This window comes from Hyaena hyaena, unplaced genomic scaffold (genome assembly GCF_003009895.1).
Source record: "Hyaena hyaena isolate Hyena2069 unplaced genomic scaffold, ASM300989v1 scaffold_579, whole genome shotgun sequence".
NCBI lineage: Eukaryota > Metazoa > Chordata > Mammalia > Carnivora > Hyaenidae > Hyaena > Hyaena hyaena.
In genome coordinates, this window is record NW_024081207.1 from 434,172 (window position 1) to 462,040 (window position 27,869).

General features: G+C 41.0%; 1 protein-coding gene and 1 non-coding gene across 4 annotated transcripts; both read right to left on the bottom strand.

The window, feature by feature from the left end:
• On the bottom strand, positions 1 to 27,862 carry SNX5 (sorting nexin 5). Of its 3 annotated transcripts, none has more exons than XM_039256523.1 (14): positions 27,783 to 27,862; positions 27,469 to 27,539; positions 17,172 to 17,276; positions 15,985 to 16,095; positions 15,105 to 15,226; positions 13,807 to 13,930; positions 8,442 to 8,537; positions 7,484 to 7,589; positions 7,322 to 7,397; positions 6,416 to 6,455; positions 6,244 to 6,330; positions 4,782 to 4,941; positions 1,661 to 1,746; positions 1 to 519 (listed from the first exon to the last, which is right to left on the bottom strand). In XM_039256523.1, exons 2-14 carry the CDS (start codon positions 27,514 to 27,516, stop codon positions 469 to 471), a joined length of 1,212 nt encoding a protein of 403 aa, XP_039112454.1. In that variant the 5' UTR covers positions 27,517 to 27,539; positions 27,783 to 27,862; the 3' UTR covers positions 1 to 468. The 3 variants fall into 3 exon arrangements, with proteins under 3 accessions (XP_039112454.1, XP_039112455.1, XP_039112456.1); XM_039256524.1 differs by having other exon boundaries at positions 27,469 to 27,535; positions 27,783 to 27,859; XM_039256525.1 differs by lacking the exons at positions 13,807 to 13,930; positions 15,105 to 15,226; positions 15,985 to 16,095; ... (1 more) ...; positions 27,469 to 27,539; positions 27,783 to 27,862 and adding exons at positions 9,947 to 10,070; positions 11,245 to 11,366; positions 12,125 to 12,653.
• On the bottom strand, positions 22,035 to 22,270 carry LOC120248253. The gene has a single exon (XR_005532534.1). It is a non-coding gene; the product is annotated as a small nucleolar RNA SNORD17 (small nucleolar RNA).
• Positions 27,863 to 27,869: the final 7 nt, after the last annotated feature.

Sequence of the window (27,869 nt, forward strand, 5' to 3'; positions counted from 1 at the left end):
AAAAAAAAAAAAAATCACCTTAATGAATGGAATGTCTGTTACCTGTTAACAAGCAGCTGACCTACTTGCTGTAAGTGGCACCTACTCTAAATTGCTTGTAGGGACATGGGCACATGAAACAGATTAACATGTGTCAGGCAACTGCTTACACTTGTTTCCAGAAGGCACATACATATTTCCTGCACTCTTTAAGAAGTAAAGACAAATTATAGGAGAACCCAGCATTGAGATTCTGCCCACTTTGAGGTATTAAATGCATAAGGAAAAGATTAGTTATGTACAAGTAGCATGCAATAGAAATATTTTAAACCAACATGGTTAAGTGTTAAGATTTTTAGAAATCAAAATATTTATTCACATAATTTTAAACTAAAGTCAAAGGTAATAAATCTTCTGTGGTAATGATTTAAGTGCAAGTGACGCTGGCTTTCTTTCACATTCGTGTCCTTCATTCAGAGAAAAAGCAGATCAGTTGTTCTTAAACAAGTCAATGCAGCTCTGCAGGAGGGAGACGTTGTTCTGGAAGAAAGAAGTCAAGGTAGACCAATGAATCACTTTATATTCCAGACCTCTTACGGATCTCTAAGAATTAAACTCAAACCCACCAATTTAAACTTTTCACAAGAGATCTGAAGCCAGCCAAACTGGGTTGGTCCTTTTCTTTATTAAATTACAACCTGCACCCCAATTTCATACTGTCCAGTTCCTCCCTCTGAGAGTCTGGGAGCAGCCTGGAGAGGCTCACCACTGAAGAGGTAGTTGCCACCCAGCCCCCCCCCACAAAGTTGCTATAAGTTTTTTATGAGTGAGATTATAAAATGATAATTATTCATATAGAACTCAGCACAAATTGCTTTAGAAAGTTCTCATTTTAGAGGAACTGAGGGGTGCCACTGTGGCTCAGTGGTTGAGCATCCAGCTCTCAACTGTGGCTCAGATAATGATCTCACAGTTCAGGAGATAGGTGATAGGCCCTGCATCAGATTCTGCACTGATAGCATGGAGCCTGCTTGGGATTCTCCCCCACTCCCTTGCATTCTCTCTTTCAAATAAACAAACTTTAAAAAAATAAAGGAACTAAGAAAACTCAGAGCATCCAGACTCAGAAGGTTAGTTATGATTTATGTATACGTGACACTCTAAAACCCCAATTTAAAAGTTCATATAGGACAGGACTTCGACTTAAGTAAATGTTATAGTCTAAGAAATTCAAAATACATATGTTCAAGGTCTTCCTGCTTAACCAATGCGGACTGTCCAGTGACTGCTCCCCCTCCTCCAGTGCTGACCCTGTGGCTTTGGGTCTTCTAGTATTTCTGGTGCTCAAACGCAACTGTACCCACAAACCACCAGAAAAGCCATGCCCAGAAACTGAGAGAATTGGTCTGTGCACTGAAATGTCTTTAACAGCTCCTTAAGTAGATACTAATGTGTATCTAACATTGAGGATCACCGTTCTCCATTTTTTCTGTACTAAAATTAAGCTAAAGACATTCTAGCCCCACTCCCCTCCCCTGCTCATGCGCAGTCTCTTAAAATAAGATTTTAAAACACACACACACAGAGCAAACCCCATCTGCCTGATGACATTGAGATAGTGAACTGGGAAAGAACTTGAATACTAAAAAGCTTCTGGCTTAATCTAAAGGAAAACACTTACCCTGGCATGCTTTATTTCCAGTTCAGACATTTCGATAAGATTCTTTCTAAATGCTGCCACTCTCTTTCGTTTGAAATTGATTAGTTCTGCAAAAGAAAGTTTATCAATAAAAGGTGAACAATTTCCACAATTAACTTCCAAATTATCATTCTTATAATCTTCAAAGCTTTGATACACACATTTTTATCACCTCAGTGACTGGGACACATACTTGACATTTTACGGACAATGTAGTAACATGTCTGCCACTGCTTTTAATAAACACCAAACGCAACCACTGAGCATCAAAATACAGATTAATGCCATGGACTATTTGGGAAAATCTATGAAATGGGCAGTCTTGCCCCCCAAACCTCTAATTCCCAGTGTTTGTGGAAGAGGGCCAGGGGAGGTCATGAGCCATACATACCTGCACTAATGACTTTCTTGAATGATTATTTTTAAACTTTCAAATGACCACTCATGTTCAGACAGCTCTGTGGATGTGATCTGTACAACAGGCCACCTTTATAGCTATCCTTTCCTTCTGCCAAATACTGTTCAGGATTATTGGCCCATTAGAAATCAGGGTAAGCCGGGGCGCCTGGGTGGCTCAGCTGGTTGAGCGGTTTGTGGGTTCAAGCCCCGCATTAGGTTCTGTGCTGGCAGCTCAGAGCCTGGAGCCTGTTTCAGATTCTGTGTCTTCCTCTCTCTCTGCCCCTCCCCCGCTCATGTTCTGTCTCTCCCTGTCTCAAAAATAAAAAAACTATACAAAAATTAAATCAGGGCAAGCCAAAAATAAGTACATCCTCCATCAGATTCTTTCCATGAGCCTGTGGTTCTCACCATCACTCCTTTGCTCAAATCTCTCAGATCAAGCTAGTGCTCTAGTCCTCAGGAGCAAACTGACTCTCCTGTATCAGGTCTGTGCAGCACTAACCAAAAGAAATATGCAAGCAGCCACATGAAAAGTAAAAAGTTGCAAGAACACTTACAATGATGAGTTAATAACAATACACTGGATACACTAAACAGGTCTTCCTGGATGTCAAGATAAACTCACCTCTCTCCTGTAGGCCTGCACCCAGGGATGAGGACTGAATACTAACCTGTCGGATCACCCATGATGCCTGCTCTCACTATCACTTGTACTGTGCTCGTTCAACTAACTCATCAGTTCAGCTACGAATTTAGAAAGAACTCGGATCAGAAGCATAGCAGTATTCTACAGAACACTGTACTTTTAAATACAGTACACCAAGGCGTACACTTTGAATAAACAGGATAAAAATCTAATACCAAACGGACAAACCTTAGGCAATCAGGACAGGCCTAAACCGGCACCACTTCAAAGCTTTGTAGTTTTCCGTAATCCCCTCTAAAGTTGTCAGAGCCACCAAACTTTGACCTATGTAGTAATCTAAGATTTCAACTCCATACTTTGCTCTCATTAACTTAAAATTAGCTACTTAAAGGACAAGAATTTATTTTACTATGGCAGCAAGAAAAAGGTTCCTTCAAAAGAATCCAAAAGACCACCACAATGAGCATTATCCGTGTGGCCTTTGCAAGATTTCTGTACAGAGAAGTTCTGGCCTTTACAAGATTTCTATACAGTATTATAGTGCTGTAAACATAAGCCAACAGAAAACAAAGAACAGAAACTCTTGCTTATTGCTAATATCAGAATGTTTTCAGATATGCCTAGATTTTGGAACCAAAGGTGGGTGGGAGGAGTTCTGGGAGTCAATCAAGTGCAGTTACCACTATCATTACATTCACACTCAGGAAGACATATTCTTTACTTTTGCTCTGGCATGTTCCATGGCCCGAGAACTGCAGGTGAGTGAGACACACCTCCCCTCCCATGAGGAAAAGACTACACTCCTGTTTTGTGGAAATGGAGCATTCTCACCCAATAAAGTTAAGCCATAATCCCCCCTACTCTGGAATGGGGCAAGGCAAAAAAGAACCCTGCAACTGTGGACTCGAACTGTGTCACCACCATGACTCCCGGAGAGAGTTACACACCCCTCCATTTCCTGATTCTGTCTCTTGAAGGGCCCAGAGAGGCACCCCAGGAGAAATGAGCACACTCAACACCCTAATCTTGCCCCAATTCTGTAAGTCAACAGAACCTAGGCTTCTAGAAGAAATGGTGGTTTTCAGGGCTGAAGAAGATGTAAGATTAACACATAACATCTAAACTCAAAAGACTGAGGGATAGGTCATTAGGACATGCCAACTTAAAGATGCTTCTCCCTAAGTCTGGACAAACTGAGAACCAAAATAATGAATTTAAAAACGATTTCCAAAAACAGAAACCCATGACTCTAATAAAACAAGGAAGAAAATGTGGGAAAGAAGGGAAGGCTTACTCTTAAAGGATGATGATGATGCCAAAGGCTTGGGAAGAGGACACTAGAACTGAGGGGCAGGAAATCACCTTTCTGCAGCCAGCACAGTAAGAGCAGGCTCAGGCAAGACTCAACACAGACTTAATGTAGGGAGAAACTATTGGCAGGGCTTTAAATGGTCTCCTCACACACTACTGATTAGTAGCATGGGAAAACAAACTATTAACTATATGGCAGAGAAATTAACACCACAAATGAGAGGAAATGAACATAACATGCCCTCAGAAGCGACACCCGAAAGACACATTACTCAGAGAATATTCCGTTGGAAATGCATAACCAGAATCTATTCATTGCAGAAATAGACCATCTGAAAAAAAGGATCACTGTAGAGTCTATGGTCTTCAAAAAGGCAAATGCCAACAACAAAATGAGAATACAGACAGCAGGTTGGGGTGTGTTGTGTTAAAGTTTACCAAAGTCAGTAAGTGTACTATAGGGATGTTAAGACAAATACACAACAAAATTTCTTAAGGATAAAAGGACCATAATACATAGAACTTAATCTCAAATGGCTAAGACCCACCCCATGTGCATTTATAAACACACATGTGGCAGCATGGCTACATGTGCAAGTGACCAAGCTGAAGGGGCAAACTAGAGAACTAGCTGACTCCAAGTAAAGAATATATGGGTGTCCTTTTTACTTTCTGTACAACTTTTCTCTGTGAGCTTGAAATTGTTTCCAAATGAAAAGCAAAAAGTAAAGAACAGCCCATCTCAACCTTCTTTTGCAGACTCAGAAAGCTGTTCAAATTTCTGGCAGCATTCTTGCTGGTGTGCCTCAGCCAACTTGACATCTTTGCTTTTCAACCGGGCCTTATCCAATGCTTTGTTGGAGTTCTCATAGTCGGTGAGAGCTTTGGTGCGTCTGTATAAGAGATCCTGAGAAGAAAATTAACAGAAAAGACATGGTAGTAGTTAAACTTATCCTGAAAAATCGCCAGAGAACACAACAGGGAGACTAAGTATCTGAACCAGTCTAACAACCAGCCCAAGTACTGTGGTGCCAGTGCACCACCTGAAATGTCACATGGCAACAATCCAATCCACTTCTATCTTACTTTCCCGTTTTTTTGTTTTCTTTAATCTCAAGATTAGGCTGGGAACAGCAATTCTTATGGCACTGTTGAGGCTTTGGAATTCTTTATATGGATCAAGAAAAAAAAAAACCAACCATGAAAATTATTTTGTTTAGTCGATTCAGTCATCGAAAGCAAGTTTATAAGATTAACCACCTTCTACTGAAACACAGGTAGGCACTACTGAGCACACCCAGTGATGCTGCTACAACACAACTAGGCAGTGAGGTGGCAAGAACGCTCTTCTAACCTGCCCCACAACTCCTGCTCTCAGGGGTCCAACCCCAGGCTCTCATGTGAAAGACTATTTGCAACTTACAGCAAAGTGCAAGTTACCTCTGTATTTAAAATCTGATATGTGAGGTCAACATTATCTATGTGACACATAACCATTATGTGTTTTTGTGTTCACTCAAAAAGTGTTGACCACCAGCTCTTAAATCCATTATAGTCAAAAGTATGTAAGAAAAAAAAAAAAAATCCAAATAGAAGACTTGGGAAACCTGCCAAAAGACAAATGAACTAATAAAATAAAATGAATCTATAAGGTAAATAGTGAATTTCTACTTCCTAATGATATTTTCCCTAATTTTATGTTGCCTGATTTAGCATAAAAGTAATATTTTTTTGTTTAGGGTTATGCCCAGTCAATGCCATGTTTCATTTCCAAAGGTTATTCGGCTTACCGCTTAGTCTTGCCTTCTGGTAAGTAATAGTTTATGACTCCATAACTGCAATTCAATAAAAACTCACAAACCTCAAAACCTTTTCTCCTTCAGTAATATCCGTTTTGACATGTGTTCAGTTATACCCATATCCAATATCCTACCTACAACCCCTCAAATTACTATCTGTCAACTCAGTGTCACCCTTGCTGCTCTTAAGTGATACAAGCCAAAGGATTTACTGCTTGGACTCTGGTTGGACATCCCTTCTTAACACTCCTGAATACAAGCCCAGCCCAAACACGGAACAGACTTGCCTATACCTTGCTATATATAGCATGTGTTTCCCCAAACTGCAATTCCCCTACTATTCCCGAATAAACTCAATTAATGGTAATTCAGATGTCTCTCAGTTAACTATTTAGGCTAATCTCACTTACCTTAGCAGCCTCTATGTTGAGCATGTAGTATCGGAGAAGCTCTGTCAGCTTTAAATCTTCATCTGAGGAGACTCGACTCTCTACTTTCTATTAAAAAAGTAAAAGTCACCATCATCTAAGCAGAAATCTGCAGATTATAAAGTATTAGGAAGACCAATATAAAAATCCTTACCCTAAGTTTTTCAAATAGTTCAGCAACCTTCAGTAGGTACCTGAAAATATACACATGATTTTGGCTGAAGGTCTTAAAATCATGTATGAAACAGCACCTTATCAATACTCTTAAAACATTTTCGAATGAGTAAATGCAAAAAAGTCCTAGCCTTTAGTGCTTTAGAATCAGTGTATCAAAGTAGCACTTTCATTACCAATTGGCCTAACCTAGTAGAAAGGATGGTTACAGAACTGAACACACACTGACAGTGCCACACTCATGGACATCGGCCTCTCTTGCTGCCCCTTCAAGTATCTTGCCATGCAGCAACCATGTCTCAAGATAGTCTTTAACTAATACCAAAGCTGTTTTAACCAAGAGCAGATTCTAATGAACCACCACTATGGGTGTCCCAAAGCCATAAATATGCTACTGTTTAAAACTAAACAAAAGCTACTATTTCATCTAGGTTCTGCTATTAGTCTGACTTTCACCTTCAAATCAGAAATGTTATACCTGTTATATAAAGCCCTAGATGTTAAGTAGAATATGATTTCACACCAGAAATACTCAGGATGGAGAAACTGAAAAGTACTTATTTGCCAGAGAACATACAAAGCAAACTTCATTCAGAGACAACTCCAAAATGAAAGCAAATCAATTAAAAAATGGAGGCAGTATGATAAAAATAAAGGTTTTGACAACAGCTACCATGTTTGGTATAGAAGTGCCCTGAGTCCCCAGCAAACACCTTAAATCTGTGTACGTTCAGAGAGTGGGTAAGAATTGAGTGCTGGAGGCCATCATCTAGTCTTGAAGAGCTGGGCACTCAAAAGCAGAAGTGAAACTATGTAGTTATTATTCATTATACCACGCAGGAGTTTTTGAACTGAAAGGGAAAATACTTTTCCAAGAAAAACTTACTTTTTGATGACTGTGGGCTCTTCTAAAGCCAGGCTATGTAGGCAGGCTGCAGTGTGGATATAGTCATCTGCAACATCTGCAGAAATAAGGACAGTTCTTTTTATATAAACAAAGCTGGCATATTAAGCAAAGCTAAGAGGCCAGTGGATGAATGGTATTTACTTTTATGAGATCGGGTCATTTTGTCAGCTTTTGCACATGAATCCTTGATCCTATTGTAATAGTTAATGAGGAAATTCTTCTCCTGCTCAAAGAAGTCATCTACCTCCTAAAAGAGGAAGAAAATAAAGAAGCAAAACTCTTAACTCTTTATATTAATGTATTTTGTATCAAAAGAAACATTAAAGACATAAGCTTATGCATAAGAACTTTAACCTCTAAGGACAAGGGAAGCCCAAACTTACAAAATAGCATTTCATATCCAAGATTAGCAAAACTCACGTGATGGCAAGAAATGTCAATACAGAAAAAACATTTTGAAGAGTCATTCAACAATGCCCAGGAAAACTGGTACTAAGATCCAGCAATCCTGGTAGAGAAGTGATTCTGCCTGGCAGCCAGTGACCTAGCCATGGATACCCACATCTGTGTGTATGGGGGGTAAATCTGGTGCATCCCAGCCAGGGATGCCAAACATCCAGCAATGTGTGGGTACAGGACAGTCTGACACACCTTAAAACACAGCAAGGAGAAAGTCCCAGAGTTCCAAATTTTTGACAATGCCCTCCACCCAACACCTGTGCTCTGGGCTCCCCACTCAAGCTCTCAACAAAAGTTGCAAAGTCAGACACAAAGTGGTAACTCAGTTAAAAAGTGGAATGGGGTTGAGGAATGAGAGATAAATATCACCAGGGTAATGGGAGACTTGTATGTCAATTGGTCTTTTAGAACAGCTCTGTCCAACAGAAGTACGGGAACCACATGTGCTATTTAAAGTTTCTAGTAGCCACATTATTAAAAAAAAAAAAAAAAAAAAGAGTAGATAAAAAATAACCAAAATTTGAAAAAATCATTTACATTTCTATAAAGTTAATACCATTTGTTTCACAAATAGCTCTTCTGAAGAAATAAAAGGTCACCTATTCACAAGTCAGGAATTTCACAGCTAAAAGCCACTTACTTTAACTCCAGAAAAAAGGACTTCATCAGCACTTTTCACTACACTTTTGAAAAAGCCACCAAACATCTCTTTGGTATTTTTCCGCCTAACGCTTAGCTGGGGGGAAAAAAAAATCCTTAAGAAGTTTATGGTACACATATTTTTCTAAATAATCTTTAAAAAGCCCTAAATACATTCTAAATGATACTGTTTACCAACACAGGCACATACATAAGATACTTCCATCTTACCACTAGATCTAAAATATCAAATACAATAGCCAAACCTAAATACAAGTCTTAATTTTAAAAACATGACCTAAAGTTTTTTGGGGGAAACTACTTAGCACTAAGTCTTGGCCTTTATTTTTTAAAAATAGGCTCTGCACCCAATGTGGGGCTTGAACTCATGCCCCAAAATTCAAGAGTTGTATGCTCTCCCAACTGAGCTAGCCAGACACATCTTAGTGGCCTTTAAATCCTTGAATTATTGAAACTCACTGATTAGAAGATGCTAGGAGGGATGCCTAGGAGGTTCAGTCAGGCATCTGATTCTTGGTTATCTGCTCAGGTCATGATCTCATGGTTCATGAGACGGAGCCCTGTGTTGTCAAGTCTGCGGTGAAAGCAAAGAGCCTACTGGGGATTCTCTCTCCTTCCTGCCCCTCCCCAACTGGTGCGCGCGCGCTCTCTCTCTCTCAAAATAAACTTAAAGATGCTGAGGAAATTTTTAAAGTCAGGGCTTGTCTCACACATATTAATAAAAAATATAACACTGAAAAAAAGGGCAAAGCATCCAACTCCTTCCAACAAATAGGTAGCCAAGGAGAAAAAAAAATGTGAATCAAAATTGCTCTTAATAATCCCAAAATTAACTGGGGGGAAAAAAGTAAAAATCTTTAAGTATCATTTTATAAAAGTGCCTTACACAATGGATCTATGGGGCAGAGGGAAACAGCATCTAAAAAAGGATTCCATTATGCCATTAAAAAATTCAGTACTTTAAAAGTCAATTTTTCAGAAAATATATCAAGCATTTTTTTAAATTTTTATTCTTTTTATTAAAAAAATTTTTTTAATGTTTATTTCTGAGAGAGAGAGAGGGAGAGAGAGAAGGAGGGAGGGAGAGGGAGAGGCAGGGAGGGAGAGAGGGAGAGAGAGAGAGAGAGGGCGTGCGCAGCATGAGCAGGGGAGGGTCAGAGAGAGAGGGAGACACAGAATCCGAAGCAGCTCCAGGCTAAGCTGGCTGTCAGCACAGAGCCCGATGCAGGGCTCGAACCCACGAACTGTGAGATCATGACCTAAGCCGAAGTCGGAAGCTTAACCGACTGAGCCACCCAGGCGCCCCTATTTTTATTCTTTTTAAAAGCAATCTCTACACCCAACATAGGGCTCAAACTCATGACCTGAGATCAAGAGTTGCATATTCTACCAGCTGGGCCAGCTAGGCTCCTCTCAAGCCTATTTTTAAAAATATGGTCATGTGCATTTTCACTGGATCATGGAAATGGAACAAAAATGCCTTACATCCTGATCATATTCCAGGAACACGTGGAAGTTGCGATCTTTACTGAGAACAGGGTGAGAGGAGAGCCGCTGTAGAAAGACTTCATGAGAGGACACAGTCTTCTTAAAGACTGCAAGATACTCACTGGAAGAGAAGCACACAAGGAATTCAACTGGCACCACTCAACTAAATGATCAATACTGGTTCCAGTTATCACCGTTCTGTTCATACCACTAAACAAAACACCTGAACTGGACCAAAACATTTTGGTATAATCTTGTACCTAATTAGGTAATAAGGCATTTGCCAACTGGGAATCTGTGGAATGAACCAAAGAGGGCAAAAGTACAACCGGAGTTGAGCAAGTCTACAAAAAGTCCAAACCTACATGCAATTACTGCTGGTATTCAGCAGCCACACAACATTGGTTTCTGTAAAATAATGAAAACCCTTTCAATCTTGTAGCCATGTACATAGCACTGAAGTCTATCTAATAAGCCTCAGATTTATTAGACATTATAAAGTGACTTTATCTAGGTATTAAAGATCACTCTAAACTTAAGAGTAGGACTTCAGTAGGCTGTGTTCACTGCTTTATGCTCAGAAGAGTCCATAATAGACACTCAAGTCATGTGCGGCAATGACGTAGTACTTGGAGGTGTGTGAGCACTGGCCATAGAGAATAGGGACGTGCATGGGGCAGGGCACAGAAGAGAGCTGTGGAAATGGGCACCACATCAATGGCAGAAGAGGGAGGGGAGCCAAGAGAGAAGTTCAATAATTTCATAAGAAACTTTAATGCAAACCCAAATGTGACAGAGGATAAAGAATCCATTTTTGTTTGAAACTATTAAGTTATAACCAAATTAAAATATGTGAATTTTAATTCCTGTGAACCTGGACTTCTTTAAACCATCATGATTATTATTCAGAGTACTGTCTTGAAAGAGCATCTCTGCAATCTAGTTTCAGTTATACCTCCAGTAACCAAACTTCAGGGAATAAGGCTTTGTACATTATAGGCAGCCTAAGAGTTCTTTATAAAAGACAAAGGTTTACTTCTTCACTGTGCTAGACCAGCATTTCTGTATCAAGTATGGTCTACATGGAGGGAAACAATTTGGTCTATTCAGTGTCAGAGGTCCCCAGAGAATTGTATGTATGTCTACATACAAACTGGAAATGTAGTTCTACAAGACAGCACTGGGCCACTAATTAACTGCCATCTTTTGGAAGAACTGCCAGGTTGTCCGGATTTCTGTACACATCACCACTTTTGTTCTCAAAAGATATAGCCCTGTCAAGAAAATCCACTTACGCTTCCAGCTCTTGCTTCATCTTAGCAAATTCTTCTTTGGTCATAGACCCTTCACCCTCTCCGAGTTTCTGCATCTTTTCTCGAGGGCCATCGAAGTCAGGCTTTGTCGGAGCAGGTGGAATCTGTAGGGGAAGCAGGTTAACTCGAGAGTATTCTTGTCCCAGTGGTGATGTTCTACTCAATGCCTGTGCACAAGGAGGCAGCCAGCCCAGTGGGACTAACAGGTCAACTTCTATTTTTCTCTTAACTTGATTCCTTTTGGCCACATAAAAAAGAAGTCTCCTCCCCAAACCTGGGCACTCAGACTGCAAGCATTTGTCAGGTTACCTATTATGGATGGCCGGTAGGGGATAGTATTAGCCTGCTTCAATGTCGTTTAAATGCTATAATCAACACTAAAATGAAGTTGATGAAGCACCATCAAAATTAGTCTCTAGATATTAGGGAAACACAGGCTTCAATACTACTTTTGTTAACACAAAGGCAACTGTCTCCCTTACTCCTTGAGCAGACTACAACACTTTGAGAAATCTATTGAATGTACACCATCACCACTACCGAGGTTTTCCTAGAAATCAATTCTACTACTTGATGCCTGAAATAAAGTACAAGAAAAACACCAAACCCAAGACAAGGAAGATTCAAATCATGAAACTGTTTAGCCTCTTCACTTATACAGGTCATATGACTGTATCCTTCACCTCACAGCTATAACACCAGTCTCATGTTTTTAGCCTTTACCAATAGCACCTGCTCTAGTTGGTAGATGAAATCAGTTTTCACAACCCATTAGTAAAATGGGTAAAAGTCTCTTTAAACAAAATGAACAATAAGGTAGAAGAAACTGGCTTAACTGTCTGATTTTCCAAAATGCACTTACGATAAGCCCAGCATAGTCTGCAGTTTCAATAAGAGTGTCATGTAGACACACAAAGTCTTCATGTTGCCTTGTAACAGAAAACTCTGGGCTCTGAAACGTGGGCAGCGTTGTCTGTAAAGAGCAGAGTAAGAAGTTAACGGGTAACTACCACTTTTTGATAAACTGGTTTGGATTTCCTGGGCTGCACTATGGGAAAACTCTGCATATCAAAACATCTCAGTTAAGACCCAGTAAAGAACAAAAGCAGCAGAACATGATCTTCCCACTAAAATCATAGCTAAGATTAAACATGTTCTATAAGGAATTCTTTCCACAAAACTCCACCTCAGGTCAACTCAGGTGGATATAATCACATAGTTGTCACACTGCCTCCTAAGTGAGGTAAGCTAATCAAGCCATCAAGGCATTAAGAGAAAACCGCATGGGAGAGGATCCTACAGACAGACAGCAGGCCTGTATGCTGGATGGAGGTGGTATGTAACCCAAAAGCTCTAGCATCAAACTGCCTAATTCAAATTGTGCCTCAACTATTTACTTTCTTTAAAATGTGGCTGTTTCTTCATCTGTAAAACAGGGATAATGATACCATCATAAGGTTGTTGTAAAAAGAAAATTAAATCCATGTAAATAAACCCTTTTCAGCAATGCCTGGCACAAGACAAGCATTCAATGTATTTTAACTAGTATGGAAGAAGAAACAAGGCTAAAGATGTTCCCGAAAGGATGGAGTCTACAAAATTACACTTTTCATGTTTTTCAGATTAGCATATTACTGTCATTAAATTAAAAATCTGGAAAGCGTTCTGAATCACAAAAAACAGGAGGGGCAAAGGCCAATAATTTAGCAAATATGGGAAAAAGCAAGCACTTCTCATGCATTCAAATTAAAAAACAAAGGTGGAAGATTTGATCTGTTTAGTAGGAAGCTCCACCTGTATCACTTCGCCTGGTTTGCTTCCTCATGGAGCAGAGTATATACAACATCAGCAATACCCACAGCCCGAGGGCTCCAACACAGTGGAAAATGCTGAACCGAGAGCATTTATCTGATGCTCACTACAAGCAAGATGAGGGAAGTACTCACTCAGCAGTAGTGCTACACTGAAGAAAAAAAAAAAANAAAAAAAAAAAAAAAAAAAAAAAAAAAATTCAGTACTTTAAAAGTCAATTTTTCAGAAAATATATCAAGCATTTTTTTAAATTTTTATTCTTTTTATTAAAAAATTTTTTTTAATGTTTATTTCTGAGAGAGAGAGAGGGAGAGAGAGAAGGAGGGAGGGAGAGGGAGAGGCAGGGAGGGAGAGAGGGAGAGAGAGAGAGAGAGGGCGTGCGCAGCATGAGCAGGGGAGGGTCAGAGAGAGAGGGAGACACAGAATCCGAAGCAGCTCCAGGCTAAGCTGGCTGTCAGCACAGAGCCCGATGCAGGGCTCGAACCCACGAACTGTGAGATCATGACCTAAGCCGAAGTCGGAAGCTTAACCGACTGAGCCACCCAGGCGCCCCTATTTTTATTCTTTTTAAAAGCAATCTCTACACCCAACATAGGGCTCAAACTCATGACCTGAGATCAAGAGTTGCATATTCTACCAGCTGGGCCAGCTAGGCTCCTCTCAAGCCTATTTTTAAAAATATGGTCATGTGCATTTTCACTGGATCATGGAAATGGAACAAAAATGCCTTACATCCTGATCATATTCCAGGAACACGTGGAAGTTGCGATCTTTACTGAGAACAGGGTGAGAGGAGAGCCGCTGTAGAAAGACTTCATGAGAGGACACAGTCTTCTTAAAGACTGCAAGATACTCACTGGAAGAGAAGCACACAAGGAATTCAACTGGCACCACTCAACTAAATGATCAATACTGGTTCCAGTTATCACCGTTCTGTTCATACCACTAAACAAAACACCTGAACTGGACCAAAACATTTTGGTATAATCTTGTACCTAATTAGGTAATAAGGCATTTGCCAACTGGGAATCTGTGGAATGAACCAAAGAGGGCAAAAGTACAACCGGAGTTGAGCAAGTCTACAAAAAGTCCAAACCTACATGCAATTACTGCTGGTATTCAGCAGCCACACAACATTGGTTTCTGTAAAATAATGAAAACCCTTTCAATCTTGTAGCCATGTACATAGCACTGAAGTCTATCTAATAAGCCTCAGATTTATTAGACATTATAAAGTGACTTTATCTAGGTATTAAAGATCACTCTAAACTTAAGAGTAGGACTTCAGTCGGCTGTGTTCACTGCTTTATGCTCAGAAGAGTCCATAATAGACACTCAAGTCATGTGCGGCAATGACGTAGTACTTGGAGGTGTGTGAGCACTGGCCATAGAGAATAGGGACGTGCATGGGGCAGGGCACAGAAGAGAGCTGTGGAAATGGGCACCACATCAATGGCAGAAGAGGGAGGGGAGCCAAGAGAGAAGTTCAATAATTTCATAAGAAACTTTAATGCAAACCCAAATGTGACAGAGGATAAAGAATCCATTTTTGTTTGAAACTATTAAGTTATAACCAAATTAAAATATGTGAATTTTAATTCCTGTGAACCTGGACTTCTTTAAACCATCATGATTATTATTCAGAGTACTGTCTTGAAAGAGCATCTCTGCAATCTAGTTTCAGTTATACCTCCAGTAACCAAACTTCAGGGAATAAGGCTTTGTACATTATAGGCAGCCTAAGAGTTCTTTATAAAAGACAAAGGTTTACTTCTTCACTGTGCTAGACCAGCATTTCTGTATCAAGTATGGTCTACATGGAGGGAAACAATTTGGTCTATTCAGTGTCAGAGGTCCCCAGAGAATTGTATGTATGTCTACATACAAACTGGAAATGTAGTTCTACAAGACAGCACTGGGCCACTAATTAACTGCCATCTTTTGGAAGAACTGCCAGGTTGTCCGGATTTCTGTACACATCACCACTTTTGTTCTCAAAAGATATAGCCCTGTCAAGAAAATCCACTTACGCTTCCAGCTCTTGCTTCATCTTAGCAAATTCTTCTTTGGTCATAGACCCTTCACCCTCTCCGAGTTTCTGCATCTTTTCTCGAGGGCCATCGAAGTCAGGCTTTGTCGGAGCAGGTGGAATCTGTAGGGGAAGCAGGTTAACTCGAGAGTATTCTTGTCCCAGTGGTGATGTTCTACTCAATGCCTGTGCACAAGGAGGCAGCCAGCCCAGTGGGACTAACAGGTCAACTTCTATTTTTCTCTTAACTTGATTCCTTTTGGCCACATAAAAAAGAAGTCTCCTCCCCAAACCTGGGCACTCAGACTGCAAGCATTTGTCAGGTTACCTATTATGGATGGCCGGTAGGGGATAGTATTAGCCTGCTTCAATGTCGTTTAAATGCTATAATCAACACTAAAATGAAGTTGATGAAGCACCATCAAAATTAGTCTCTAGATATTAGGGAAACACAGGCTTCAATACTACTTTTGTTAACACAAAGGCAACTGTCTCCCTTACTCCTTGAGCAGACTACAACACTTTGAGAAATCTATTGAATGTACACCATCACCACTACCGAGGTTTTCCTAGAAATCAATTCTACTACTTGATGCCTGAAATAAAGTACAAGAAAAACACCAAACCCAAGACAAGGAAGATTCAAATCATGAAACTGTTTAGCCTCTTCACTTATACAGGTCATATGACTGTATCCTTCACCTCACAGCTATAACACCAGTCTCATGTTTTTAGCCTTTACCAATAGCACCTGCTCTAGTTGGTAGATGAAATCAGTTTTCACAACCCATTAGTAAAATGGGTAAAAGTCTCTTTAAACAAAATGAACAATAAGGTAGAAGAAACTGGCTTAACTGTCTGATTTTCCAAAATGCACTTACGATAAGCCCAGCATAGTCTGCAGTTTCAATAAGAGTGTCATGTAGACACACAAAGTCTTCATGTTGCCTTGTAACAGAAAACTCTGGGCTCTGAAACGTGGGCAGCGTTGTCTGTAAAGAGCAGAGTAAGAAGTTAACGGGTAACTACCACTTTTTGATAAACTGGTTTGGATTTCCTGGGCTGCACTATGGGAAAACTCTGCATATCAAAACATCTCAGTTAAGACCCAGTAAAGAACAAAAGCAGCAGAACATGATCTTCCCACTAAAATCATAGCTAAGATTAAACATGTTCTATAAGGAATTCTTTCCACAAAACTCCACCTCAGGTCAACTCAGGTGGATATAATCACATAGTTGTCACACTGCCTCCTAAGTGAGGTAAGCTAATCAAGCCATCAAGGCATTAAGAGAAAACCGCATGGGAGAGGATCCTACAGACAGACAGCAGGCCTGTATGCTGGATGGAGGTGGTATGTAACCCAAAAGCTCTAGCATCAAACTGCCTAATTCAAATTGTGCCTCAACTATTTACTTTCTTTAAAATGTGGCTGTTTCTTCATCTGTAAAACAGGGATAATGATACCATCATAAGGTTGTTGTAAAAAGAAAATTAAATCCATGTAAATAAACCCTTTTCAGCAATGCCTGGCACAAGACAAGCATTCAATGTATTTTAACTAGTATGGAAGAAGAAACAAGGCTAAAGATGTTCCCGAAAGGATGGAGTCTACAAAATTACACTTTTCATGTTTTTCAGATTAGCATATTACTGTCATTAAATTAAAAATCTGGAAAGCGTTCTGAATCACAAAAAACAGGAGGGGCAAAGGCCAATAATTTAGCAAATATGGGAAAAAGCAAGCACTTCTCATGCATTCAAATTAAAAAACAAAGGTGGAAGATTTGATCTGTTTAGTAGGAAGCTCCACCTGTATCACTTCGCCTGGTTTGCTTCCTCATGGAGCAGAGTATATACAACATCAGCAATACCCACAGCCCGAGGGCTCCAACACAGTGGAAAATGCTGAACCGAGAGCATTTATCTGATGCTCACTACAAGCAAGATGAGGGAAGTACTCACTCAGCAGTAGTGCTACACTGAAGAAAAAAAAAAAACATTTTTTCTCTTCACCACTGTGAATCACAGAGCCTAGCACTGATTACTGAAGCATTCTGTCACTTACCTTGGTGTGCACTGTAAATTTGACCTTATCTCTCTCACTGAGGGCATCAGGTATGTCAATCTGAAGCGAGGGATCAACATTCAGGTCCACAGATACAGATCTCAGCTGAAATACATTTTTTGGCTATTAGTCTAAGTTTCACTGTAGTATTAATAACAGTCAAAAGGCATTAGCCTGACAGTACATAGAACTGCAAAAAGTTAGAAAATAAGAAGACAAAGAGAAGACAAAGAGAAGAACAGTAAGGTGGTATGGAATTCCTGAGTAGAAAGAAAAATCCAGCTCAAGAGTGAATCAATTCATATTCAGGGACTGTTTCAAAGCGATGAGAAATCTAAACACAAGAGGTGAATTATAAAATTCCACTGTGATTACACATGAGGGACAAGTGTTGAAAACATGGCCCTGGAAGCAAAAGTAACTTGATTCTGTGAGTCACTAATTCAGAGGAAAACAATACCCAATTTCATTTTTGCCAGTTTAAGAATGGGGGGGAGAGGGAGGATTTGGAAGAACTACACTGTTGGGAAAAAGTGGTTAAAATGGTTTCCTACTAAATTTAAAATAGAATAAACTTCCTAATTGTTAAAGCAGACAAGCTGATGGTCAATCTGAAGACCTGACACAAACACAGCCTGACAATCTACCACAATAAGCCACTCATCCCCCTGCCACCCAGCTAGTAAACTAGTGCTGATATAATGTGTCACAACACTCTAGATTACTGAACCTGGAAAATGCCAAGTGAAGACTGGCATTAAGAGGATGAGAGAACAGGGAATACAAACAAAGGTATGTCCCTTTGGATTCTTTGCCTCAAAATAAAAAGTTCAAGACCAAGGTTTAACTGCTGAAACTAGAAAATCTGGTTCAGCCAGGCCTATAAAGATGAAATGTATTCACACACACACACAAAATGCATGGATTATTTTTCTCTTTTTAATCCAGAAGGTTTATTTTATTTAAAAAAAATTTTTTTTAATGTTCATTTATTATTGAGACAGAAAAAAACACAGCATGAGTGGCGGAGGGGCAGAAAGAGGGAGACACAGAATCCAAAGCAGGCTCCAGGCTCTGAGCTGTCAGCACAGAGCCTGACACAGGGCTCAAACCCATGAACCGTGAGATCAGGACCTGAGCCAAAGTTGGATGCTCAACTGATTGAGCCACCCAGGCGCTCCTCTCTTTTCTATCTTAAAAGCTGCCAGTGCTCCCCGTTTCCCATTAAGCACGGGAACTAAGAAAAATTTTAAATTATAAAAACCCATCAGCCCTGGAACAATGGCTCTCCTCTAAGAAATAAATTAAAAACATCAGATATTAACAAAATCACAGTATACTTTAATAGTCTATGACATCTCAACCTCAATACTTCTTCCAAATGAATTCTTGATGACTCCTATGAAATATCTGCTTGTTTAGCTTGATTTTCACATGTCCATTTATGAGATCTCTGCAAACAAAGATAAAGCTCCAAGTTCAGGGACACTTCACTTTATCACAATTCTGACATATTTCCTTCCATAAAAGCTTCCATAAAAGCTTCCTTCCTTCTGTTAACTTACCACTGGGCAAACACAATGTTAAGATTAGGCCTCACAATACACAAAAAATTTGATTGCAGAGAATACTGGCCATCCTGTCTATCTTATGTTTGTATCTGGCAGTTTAAGAGATAAAGTAGGCCAGGTATAAAAGAGGCCAGAAATACTGCTGGAAAGATAGGATCACCCACAGGTCTATGGTACCTTTAAACAAATGCCATGTTGACTAAGATTCCAGTTCCTGAAGAAGTCATAGATGGTGGTTTCTAGCCAGCTCTCAACTTTTGAACATGCTGACAATTCCATTTTAGCTCACGACAAGCAAACTCTACAAACTGCACATAGACTATGTTTTGAATTAGGATTGAAGGACCCCAAGGGAATGTAATCTAGTAAATGGGGTTCATTTAAGGGCTATAGTCAAAGCTACAATGGACTTTCCCAACTGTTTTTTATTCACAGAACAATTACTTTGGTTTCAGGGTTCCTAGTCTATAGGGCTTCCAACTTTGACTTAGGCCATGATCTCATGGCTTGTGAGTTCCAGCCCCACGACGGGCTCTGTTCTGCCAGCTCAGAGCCTGGAGCTTGCTTCAGATTCTGTGTCTGTCTCTCTCAAAAATAAACATTAAAAAAAAAAAAAAAAAGTTACTCTGGTTTCACCTTTCTTCCATACTCTCAACCACATATAGGTCACACAAACTACTTATATTATTGCCTTCCTTTCTTATAGGCATACAAATTTCACTTTTTGCAATGAGGACACAGAGAAATAGCAAAAACCCCTAGAGGTTTCAAGACTTTCCACCACAGCAGGATATCAAGGACTCATGCTTCTCCAGCAAGCAATCATTCTCCAGCAATCAATGTGCCTGAACACATTGCCCCAGGAAGGAATTCAAACAAAAATCCAACCACTTGACATGATAGTCTTAACCACCAAAAAACAAAGATCCCAGATAACACAGCAAGTCTGCATTTGTGCATTAAAGAGTTGTCTGAAAAGGGCTACTGGCAAAATTCTAAGCATTCAGGTCACCCATCACCAGCTCAAGAGTTCTCATTCACAAATTCAATCATACTTTCTTGTATTAAAGCATATAACCCTCCAGATAACAAAGAAGTTAAATCATCAAGGACTAACAAGTTGTGAAATGTTCAGAGCTTTTAAGTCAGCACCGTATCCTGACTCCAGAAGCACAAATGTGATTAAAAGGTCAGCATTCTTACTTCTGCTTCGTCAACAAAACCAACACTCCACAACTCCATGCCACAGAACATGCTAAATAAATCACCAGCATGAAGGGCATAAGGAGTAGATGGCATCCCTCCATATACTGTCCCCCATCCCAAGTAAGAAAGAATTCAGAGTACTGTTTAGCACTGCAGGCCAACAGGTCTGTCTTTGACTTGGGGCACAGATATAAAAATGCCTAGAATGGCTGTTTAAATCAGCAAGGAGGTAGACTGCAGTACTATGTGACCATAGGTATGTTAATTTTTCTGTTTCCCAGTTCCCTTAGGTATCTCCTGAGAACTGAATTTAAAAGGTATCTTTTCTAGGATACCAGGAAGGCTCAGTCGGAAAGTCCAATCCTAGCTCAGGTCATGATCTTATGGTCAGGGGGATCAAGCCCCATGTCTGGCTCTGTGCTGACAGCTCAGAGCCTGGAGCCTGCTTCAGATTTCTATGTCTCCCTCTCTACCCTCTCCCACTAACCTTCTCTCTCTCTCAAAAATAAACATTAAAAAAATTATTCTAATTAAAAGGTATCTACTCTCAGGGCACCCACTGGCTCAGTCAGCTAAGCTTCTAACTTGATTTCAGCTCAAGTCGTGATTGTCGTATTACAGTTTGTGAGATTAAGCCCTGCACTGGGCTGTGCACTGTGCTTGGGATCCTCTCACCCTTTCTCTCCTTCCCCTGCTTGCGTGCTCTCTCAAAAGAAGCTTAAACAAACAAACAAAAACCCCTTACCTAGTCTCACACAATGGAATTTAAGCTTTAGAATGTAAATTTTTTGGTAAGAGAACCTGAAAAGGAGAAAAACTGAGAGAATACCTGTGCATTTCCTAATCTGTTCATCACTTCACAGTTCGGGTGCCTGACACTGGCTACAGGACAATTCTGTAGAGCTCTGAGCTGCTAAAAGCCACTTTTGGTCCAAATCTCATTTATGACTCACTCACGTACAAGACAGCGCCATCTGCAACGACCCTTCTTCAAATGATTTAATGGCTTACAGATGGCAAAGGGTACCTAGGTGACTGGACAACAAAGGGTAGATTCTGAAATTCAGAACCCACAGGGGAGAACAGAAAATGCTTACAGAAAATATAACAAATGTTATAGGGACTATGGATTTCAGTCTAAACTAGTGCCATACAGCCAAAGTGACAAGATCCAAGGAACAGAAATTATCTCCACAGTAACTGTTCTGCTAGAACGGGAGCTAGCTGAATAGCCATTTAACTAACTAGTTTTGGGGCAGAGGATGGGCTACGTTGGTGATGGGCATTAAGGAAGGCACTTGTTTGTGAGTGAGCAGTGGATGTTATATGTAAGTGATAAATCACTAAATTCTTCTACTCCTGAAACCAGTATTACAAAATTTAAATAAGAACTTGGAAATAAAAATAAATCTAACTTATTGTGTACATAGTAAGGAGTTGAATATGCTAGTACATGCAACATCAGTGTGTCTTCCCTTCAAACTTCCCTTCTCCTATGGATTTTGCTTTATCCTTCCCACTGCACAGAGAACTAAGACTCCTGTCAGGTAGAGGGCCAATAAGGACAACTCAGCCATGAATGGCCTGGGAGCAGCATGGAGCCAAAACAGAGGCAAGGAGCCTGCCTCGTAAATCAGATTTTCATTTTGATCACAAGAACCAACAAACAGGCTATTTAAGCTAGAAAGGTACACATACCTTACTTAGCCCAATACTTATTAGTGAGGAAATAAACAAAAAATGCTCAGCTGCAGACACTCTAGATCTGCATTAGTTCTGAAAGCAAGACTCACATGATCATACTTATGAAACATACTTTATTACTGTTCCAATTCATTAGGAAGTGCTCTATTAGAAATTCCAATGCCATATCCTCCTCCCAAACTCCTCTTTATGGTTCAAGTATTGCTATTCTGTCTTCATCTGCCTCTTTCCTCCCTACTATAGAATTCAGTCCTGCCAATAGCATCTTAATCCTCAAAGACAATAGAACCAAAGACTTCTGGAAAATCTCTAGCTACAAATACAGTTAATAGCTATGGAAGTTAGTCATATGCTTTAAAAACTAGATAAAGGGCTACAGCAAGTGATCAGATTTCCACCACTCATCTTGGTGAGATGGGACCCAGAGGGCCCCACCCCTGCTGACACCAACCATTCCTACCAGTAGTCTACCAACACACAAGCTGTCCACAGTAGAACACTGCAGACTGCAGGGCATTTGGAGGCTACATAGCTCCAGTTCCTAGAACAGGAACTGAGGCTTGGAAGAAGGTCAGTGCAGCGCACTCAGCGAATGGATAAACTGAATCATCATTTCACAAAGCTGCAAGCCTATGAACTAGTCAAATTCCAACAAGGAATCAGAAATAGATTAAGTTGAATTATTGGCTTAAATATCTTCATTTCAAGAAATCCATTTACTGGAGCACCGGATGGCTCAGTCAGTTAAGCATGACTCTTGCTTTTGGCTCAGGTCATGATCTCAGGGTTTGTGAGTTCAAGGCATAGGTCAGGCTCTGGGCTGAAAACTGCAGAGCCTACTTGGGATTCTGTCTCCTCCCCCCGCCCCTCCCCCACCCATTCTCGCTCGCACACGCACGTGCACGAACATTTAAAAAAAAAAAAAAAAAAAAAAAAGAACTTCTGTACCAATCTTTGCTGGCAAGCAAAACACCAATGCTACAGACAATGTAGCTCGAACAAATTCAAAGCTCAAGTCCTCTGCATCCCCAGGCTGCTCCCAGCAGTTCCCTAGTCTATTAGTCCACAGCCCTCTGAAACCCTGACATTTTACACATTACTCATGTTGATGAGAGTATTCAGAAGCATTTACCACCTGATTCTTAGGATCTTATTTTATGATCAACCCAAGATGAAACAGAAATAGGTTTGAGAATGAAAAAATTTACCTTCACCACCAATGAAGATGGTTCAGCAACATGGACAGAACTGTCTGAGGTTAAGCTTCTGTCATCTTAATTTGAGACACAAATAGCATACAAAGAGAAGGTTGCCTGCTTCATGGGGGGATTTCTGCTTTGTGTCAGAAGTAGGGCATGTTTCCCAGAACATTTTGATATAAAGATTACAATTCTTCATTTTATCACTCACCAGTTCCCTGGAACCAATGGTCAAGTTTTGTACTGCTCTCCATGAAAGGTCAAGTGAAAGCATTGGAAGTAGTAACATCTGCATTTGTACTCTTCATGTTTCACACCAACCAGAATGAAAACTTATGGGTCTGGCCCACCAAAACATGTAAATCATAAACTCTTCAGGCAGAAAATGCATGTCAGGTTAACATAAGCAACTGTCTTGAGAAAATTACCCTTTCTCTCAAGACCACATAGTAGTACCTTAAAAAATTACACCAAATTTGTGAAAGGAGAAGTGGGAGGGGGAAAAAAAAAAAGGACCCAATTTAGAAAGCAAAGTTCAGTCAATCCTTTGTGCCTCCAACTACAACTTATACACTCTCCTCTGTGCACTTATGGCTTCCATTTGGAATATGAAACAGCTGATGATTTCCACATTTCCACATCCTTCTTTTAGGAGGAGAGTCTTAAGAGTAACTCAATGGCTGGAACACCTGTGTGGCTTGGTTGGTTATGTCCACCTCTTGATTTCAGCTCAGGTCACAATCTCACATCTCACAGTTCTTGAGTTTCAGCCCTGTGTTGACGACAAGCCTGTCTGGAATTATCTCTCTGTACCTACCCCACTCATTCTGTCTGTCTGTCTCACCCTCCCCCCCCCCAAAAAACGGGGGGGCACCTGGTTGGCTCAGTCAGTTAAGCATCTGACTTTGGCTCAGGTCATGATCTCACAGTTCATGGGTTCAAGCCCCACGTCAGGCTCTGTGCTGACAGCCAGCTCAAAACCTAGAGTCTGCTTCAGATTCTGTGTCTCCCTCTCTCTGACCCTCCTCTGCTCACACTGTCTGTTAGAAAAAAACAAAACATTAAAAAAAGTAACTCAATTGATCCCAGCCCACAATGCTCTGCAAGTACTGTCATCAGAGCCTCAGGTTTCCACTGTCCAAAGTGGCACTGAACTCCATCTTGGTAAACACTGATCTGCTCCTTTGTAACCTTCAATTGCCCAGAACTTGCTGAAGAAAACCACCTTTTACCATCTTTTGGTATGGTTCTTCACTACTGTGGGGGAAATTAACTCCAAAGACGGTCAACAATGCTTATGTTTTATATAGCATATTATTTCCTCAGGATTTGTCAATCCTAGACTTGACAAAGTTTTAAATTGGCTTACTAAGTATTTACCTCCGTAACATGACCTGCCCCACTCATAACACACCATTTTAGGGAGTAGAGTTAACAAATGATTCTCAGTCAGAGGGCATTTGACAATGTGTAATTTTCTTCTCACCACTGGAGAGAAGTGAGTGGTCACCTAGTAGAGGCCAGGGACACTGCTAAACACCCTACAATGTACGTACCACAACAAAAAATTATCAAGACCAAAATGTCCATAGTACTTAGGTTGAGAAACCTCTTTAAACTAAAGCTCTATATTAGACATAATCTAGGTCTCACCAAATGAGAATTTAATTGCAGAATCTAGAAAATTCTCCCTTGGCCATTTCTTCCTACAGTCCCCCTCCCCCCCCCACCAAAAGTGAGATTATGACCTATTAGTGTTCACAAATGAGGATCCTAAGACACTGTGTGCAAGCTACTGATCCAGAACTAAGGTTTGGGCAGCTCTGAGAAGTCATACTTCCTGAGCTTAGAAAATTAAAGGAAAAGGTCCATATAACCAACTAGTGAAAGGCCAAGTTATAATAGAAGTAGGTGGGGAGGGGGATCACCTAGCCCCTGAAAAGCTTTTATGTGTTTAACTTCAATCCAGTAACAATTTAAGATTATTTTAATGACTTTTTGACAAAGGAAAGGCCCAGAGAACCTAGAAAGTACAAAATGACTTAAGGCCAGGATAACTATCATTGTTGCAGGGACAAAGTTCTGCATAATCTCCAATTATTTTCCTCTATCCATGAAAAACTCCAGATACTAGAGAACTTTGGGGGACAGGGAAGCTCAATACTAATTTATCATGAAGAAAAGGCCTAATGGTGTTAATATTTTAGTTAACTTTTTCAGGAGCTGAATTTGGGAAAACCCTACTTTTCTAAATTTAAACACCAAGATACAATCTTTCCTATGAGTTGAGGACTAGTTAAAAAAATATCATACAGCTCTTCTCCTAACTGCTTTCTGGGAAAGGAGACAAATACCAATACTCTCAACTAACAGATGTAACTAGGGGTGCCTGAGTGGCTCAGTCGGTTAAGTGTCCGACTTCAGCTCAGGTCATGATCTCACTGTTCATGGGTTTGAGCCCTGCGTCAGGCTCTGTGCTGACAGCTAGCTCAGAGCCAGGAGTCTGTTTCAGATTCTGTCTCTCCCTCTGTCTCTGACCCTCCCCTGCTCACGCTGTCTCTCTCTCATAAATAAATAAAGCATTAAAAAAAAAAAAAAGCTAACAGATGTAACTAAACGGGATTATCAGGCTACCAAAAAAATACAAACCAATATTCTTTTCAGTTTTGCTGAACAAGCCAGAAAGAGCACTGACTGTACAAACACTCAAAACCCTCAAGAATCATTTATGTTCCCTATTTTACTAGGGTACTTAAACCCCACGAATCCTTATCCTCATGTTAATCCCAAAATAACCAGAATATTTAAATTTAAAACATTTTCAGTAAAAATGTAAACTATTTCAGTTGACTAACAAGGCTGTATCATGGCAAGAGGACAGTTTGCCTAAGATTTGACTTCCTGTTTTTTCACACTAGTCCCAAACTCCCTTTTGCACAACAGTGAAAACCACCTAGATTTGATACACAGGGCTAAGCATCACAGATAAAAGCAAAATAGGGCTGGGAGTTTTAGAGTAGCATTTTACTAAGCTTTATTACTTCCCAATATCTGTAATTAAAAAAAAAAAATCAGAAAAATTCCGTACAATCTTCTCCAGTATCCACTAAAACCAACAGGCAGGAAAAAGCCTTTATAAACTTCCATTTCTGCTGGAGCATCAGCATGGTGTTAAGATTATTTTAAAAGCCAGCTACAAGATAGTGTAGTAACAGGAAGGTAGTTGAAGGAGTTAACCCCTTTTAAAAGAGCTGTAGAAAACAGAATCTGGAGCAAGAGGGGAACTTGCTATAAACTTCTATAGAGAAAACTACCACTATTATAACTTTATAAAGAATCATGGTCTCAAGTTCCCACTTAGTTAAAAAAAAAAAAAACATGCACAGAAAACTTTACTTCTTTCAACTTTCAAAAAAAAAAAAAACAAAACCAAAAACCCTACGAATCAAAACCCTATGGTCACACACAAAGTTGCGTTTCAGTAACAGAGCATGAGGCACACCTGGGTGGCCGGGGTCATGATCTCACCTACCAGGGGCTCTCTGCTGTCAGGCTGAAGCCCACTTCAGATCCTCTGCTCCCTACTCTCAAAAATAAACATTAAAAAACTAAGCTATCACAGCAACAGTAACTTTGTTGGAAGAATCTAGCTGTGTGTTAACTTCAGTACTGACAAGATGAAAGTCTCTCCAAATGTGCAATCAAACAATGTTTCTGACTTCTCTAAGTACATGTAACTCTAAGATGCTTTACAGGTTATTTACATTTGAAAGCGCCTTGTATTCTTTTTTCATTTTCGGTCAGAAAAACTTTCCTGGTGATGATTCTGCACATAATGTGGCCCGCACCCATCTCTACAAATTGCGAAACTATCTTAAGTGTAAATGACCAATAAAAGCCTAGAGACTGGCCTCTAAATCTTTACTGGAGTATCTATAATAACCTGAAATTACTGCATTAGTTACCTTTTAGATCTCAAGATTTAGGGGACACTGGAACAATTTACATAAACACCCAAGATTTTATACGTAAAAACTATGTTCAGCAAGTACTGGAGAACGTCTAAAAATTACAGAACTCCCGCAGTGACGCACATGGCGTTTACAAAGTTGGAAGGAACAAACTTCAGATTTGGTTTGACGGAATTTCCCCCGTATAAGGGCCAAAGAGAGCTTTCCACGACGTGGGGGGTGGGGGGAAGTGCAAGAGGGGAACAGTTTGAAGACAACAGAACCAAATTATGCCATCTGCGGCACGTCAAGTGGATTTCGCCCTCCCTGTTCGGTCTTTACTAAGAGCTCCCACAACTTTCCGCGTGACCGCACCTTCCCGAGTCTCCAGAGGAGCTCCGGGGACTCGCCGCGCGCCCTCGGTACCCGCCACCTGGGCGCGTGCCACCGAGACCCATCTCGAGACGCCGGGTCTCGCCTCGGGTCCGCAGCGAGCGCCGGGAGAGCCCTTAAAGAGGACGGAGCAGAGGGCGCGCGGGGTACGGCTGGCACCTCTGCGGGGGAGACACGGCTGCACGAGCAACCCCCGGGGGGCAGGAGAAGGAATCTGGCGGTCCGGGAGGTCGGCGGGGCCTCCGGTCCTGGAGCATGAGGGCGAGGGCCTCACCTTGCTGCGGTCCTCCTCCTGCTGCAGCAACTCGGGAACCGCGGCCATGGCCTCGAGCGGGGGCCGCCTGGCTGTGCGAGGAAAGAAGAGACTGGGCCGCAGCCGCCGCCTCCGGGGCGCCTCTCAGGGGCGGCCGCGGCCCCGCCTCCGCCAGCCTCCCTGACCGACGGCGGCAGGAGGCCTCCGGACTCCGCCACCATCCCAGCAGCCCCGGGAAAGGCCAGCGGCGCGACACGTGCTCCCCCAGAACGGCCTCCCCCCGTCCCCGCTGCCGTCCATCTTGGAGCCGGGCAAAAAACCTACGCGGGGCCTACCCTCGCTCCGGGCCACGCGGAAACCACCGGCCTCCGGGCCGCGACAAGGACGCGGAGAAGGAACGACCACTCTCCCGGCAAAGCACG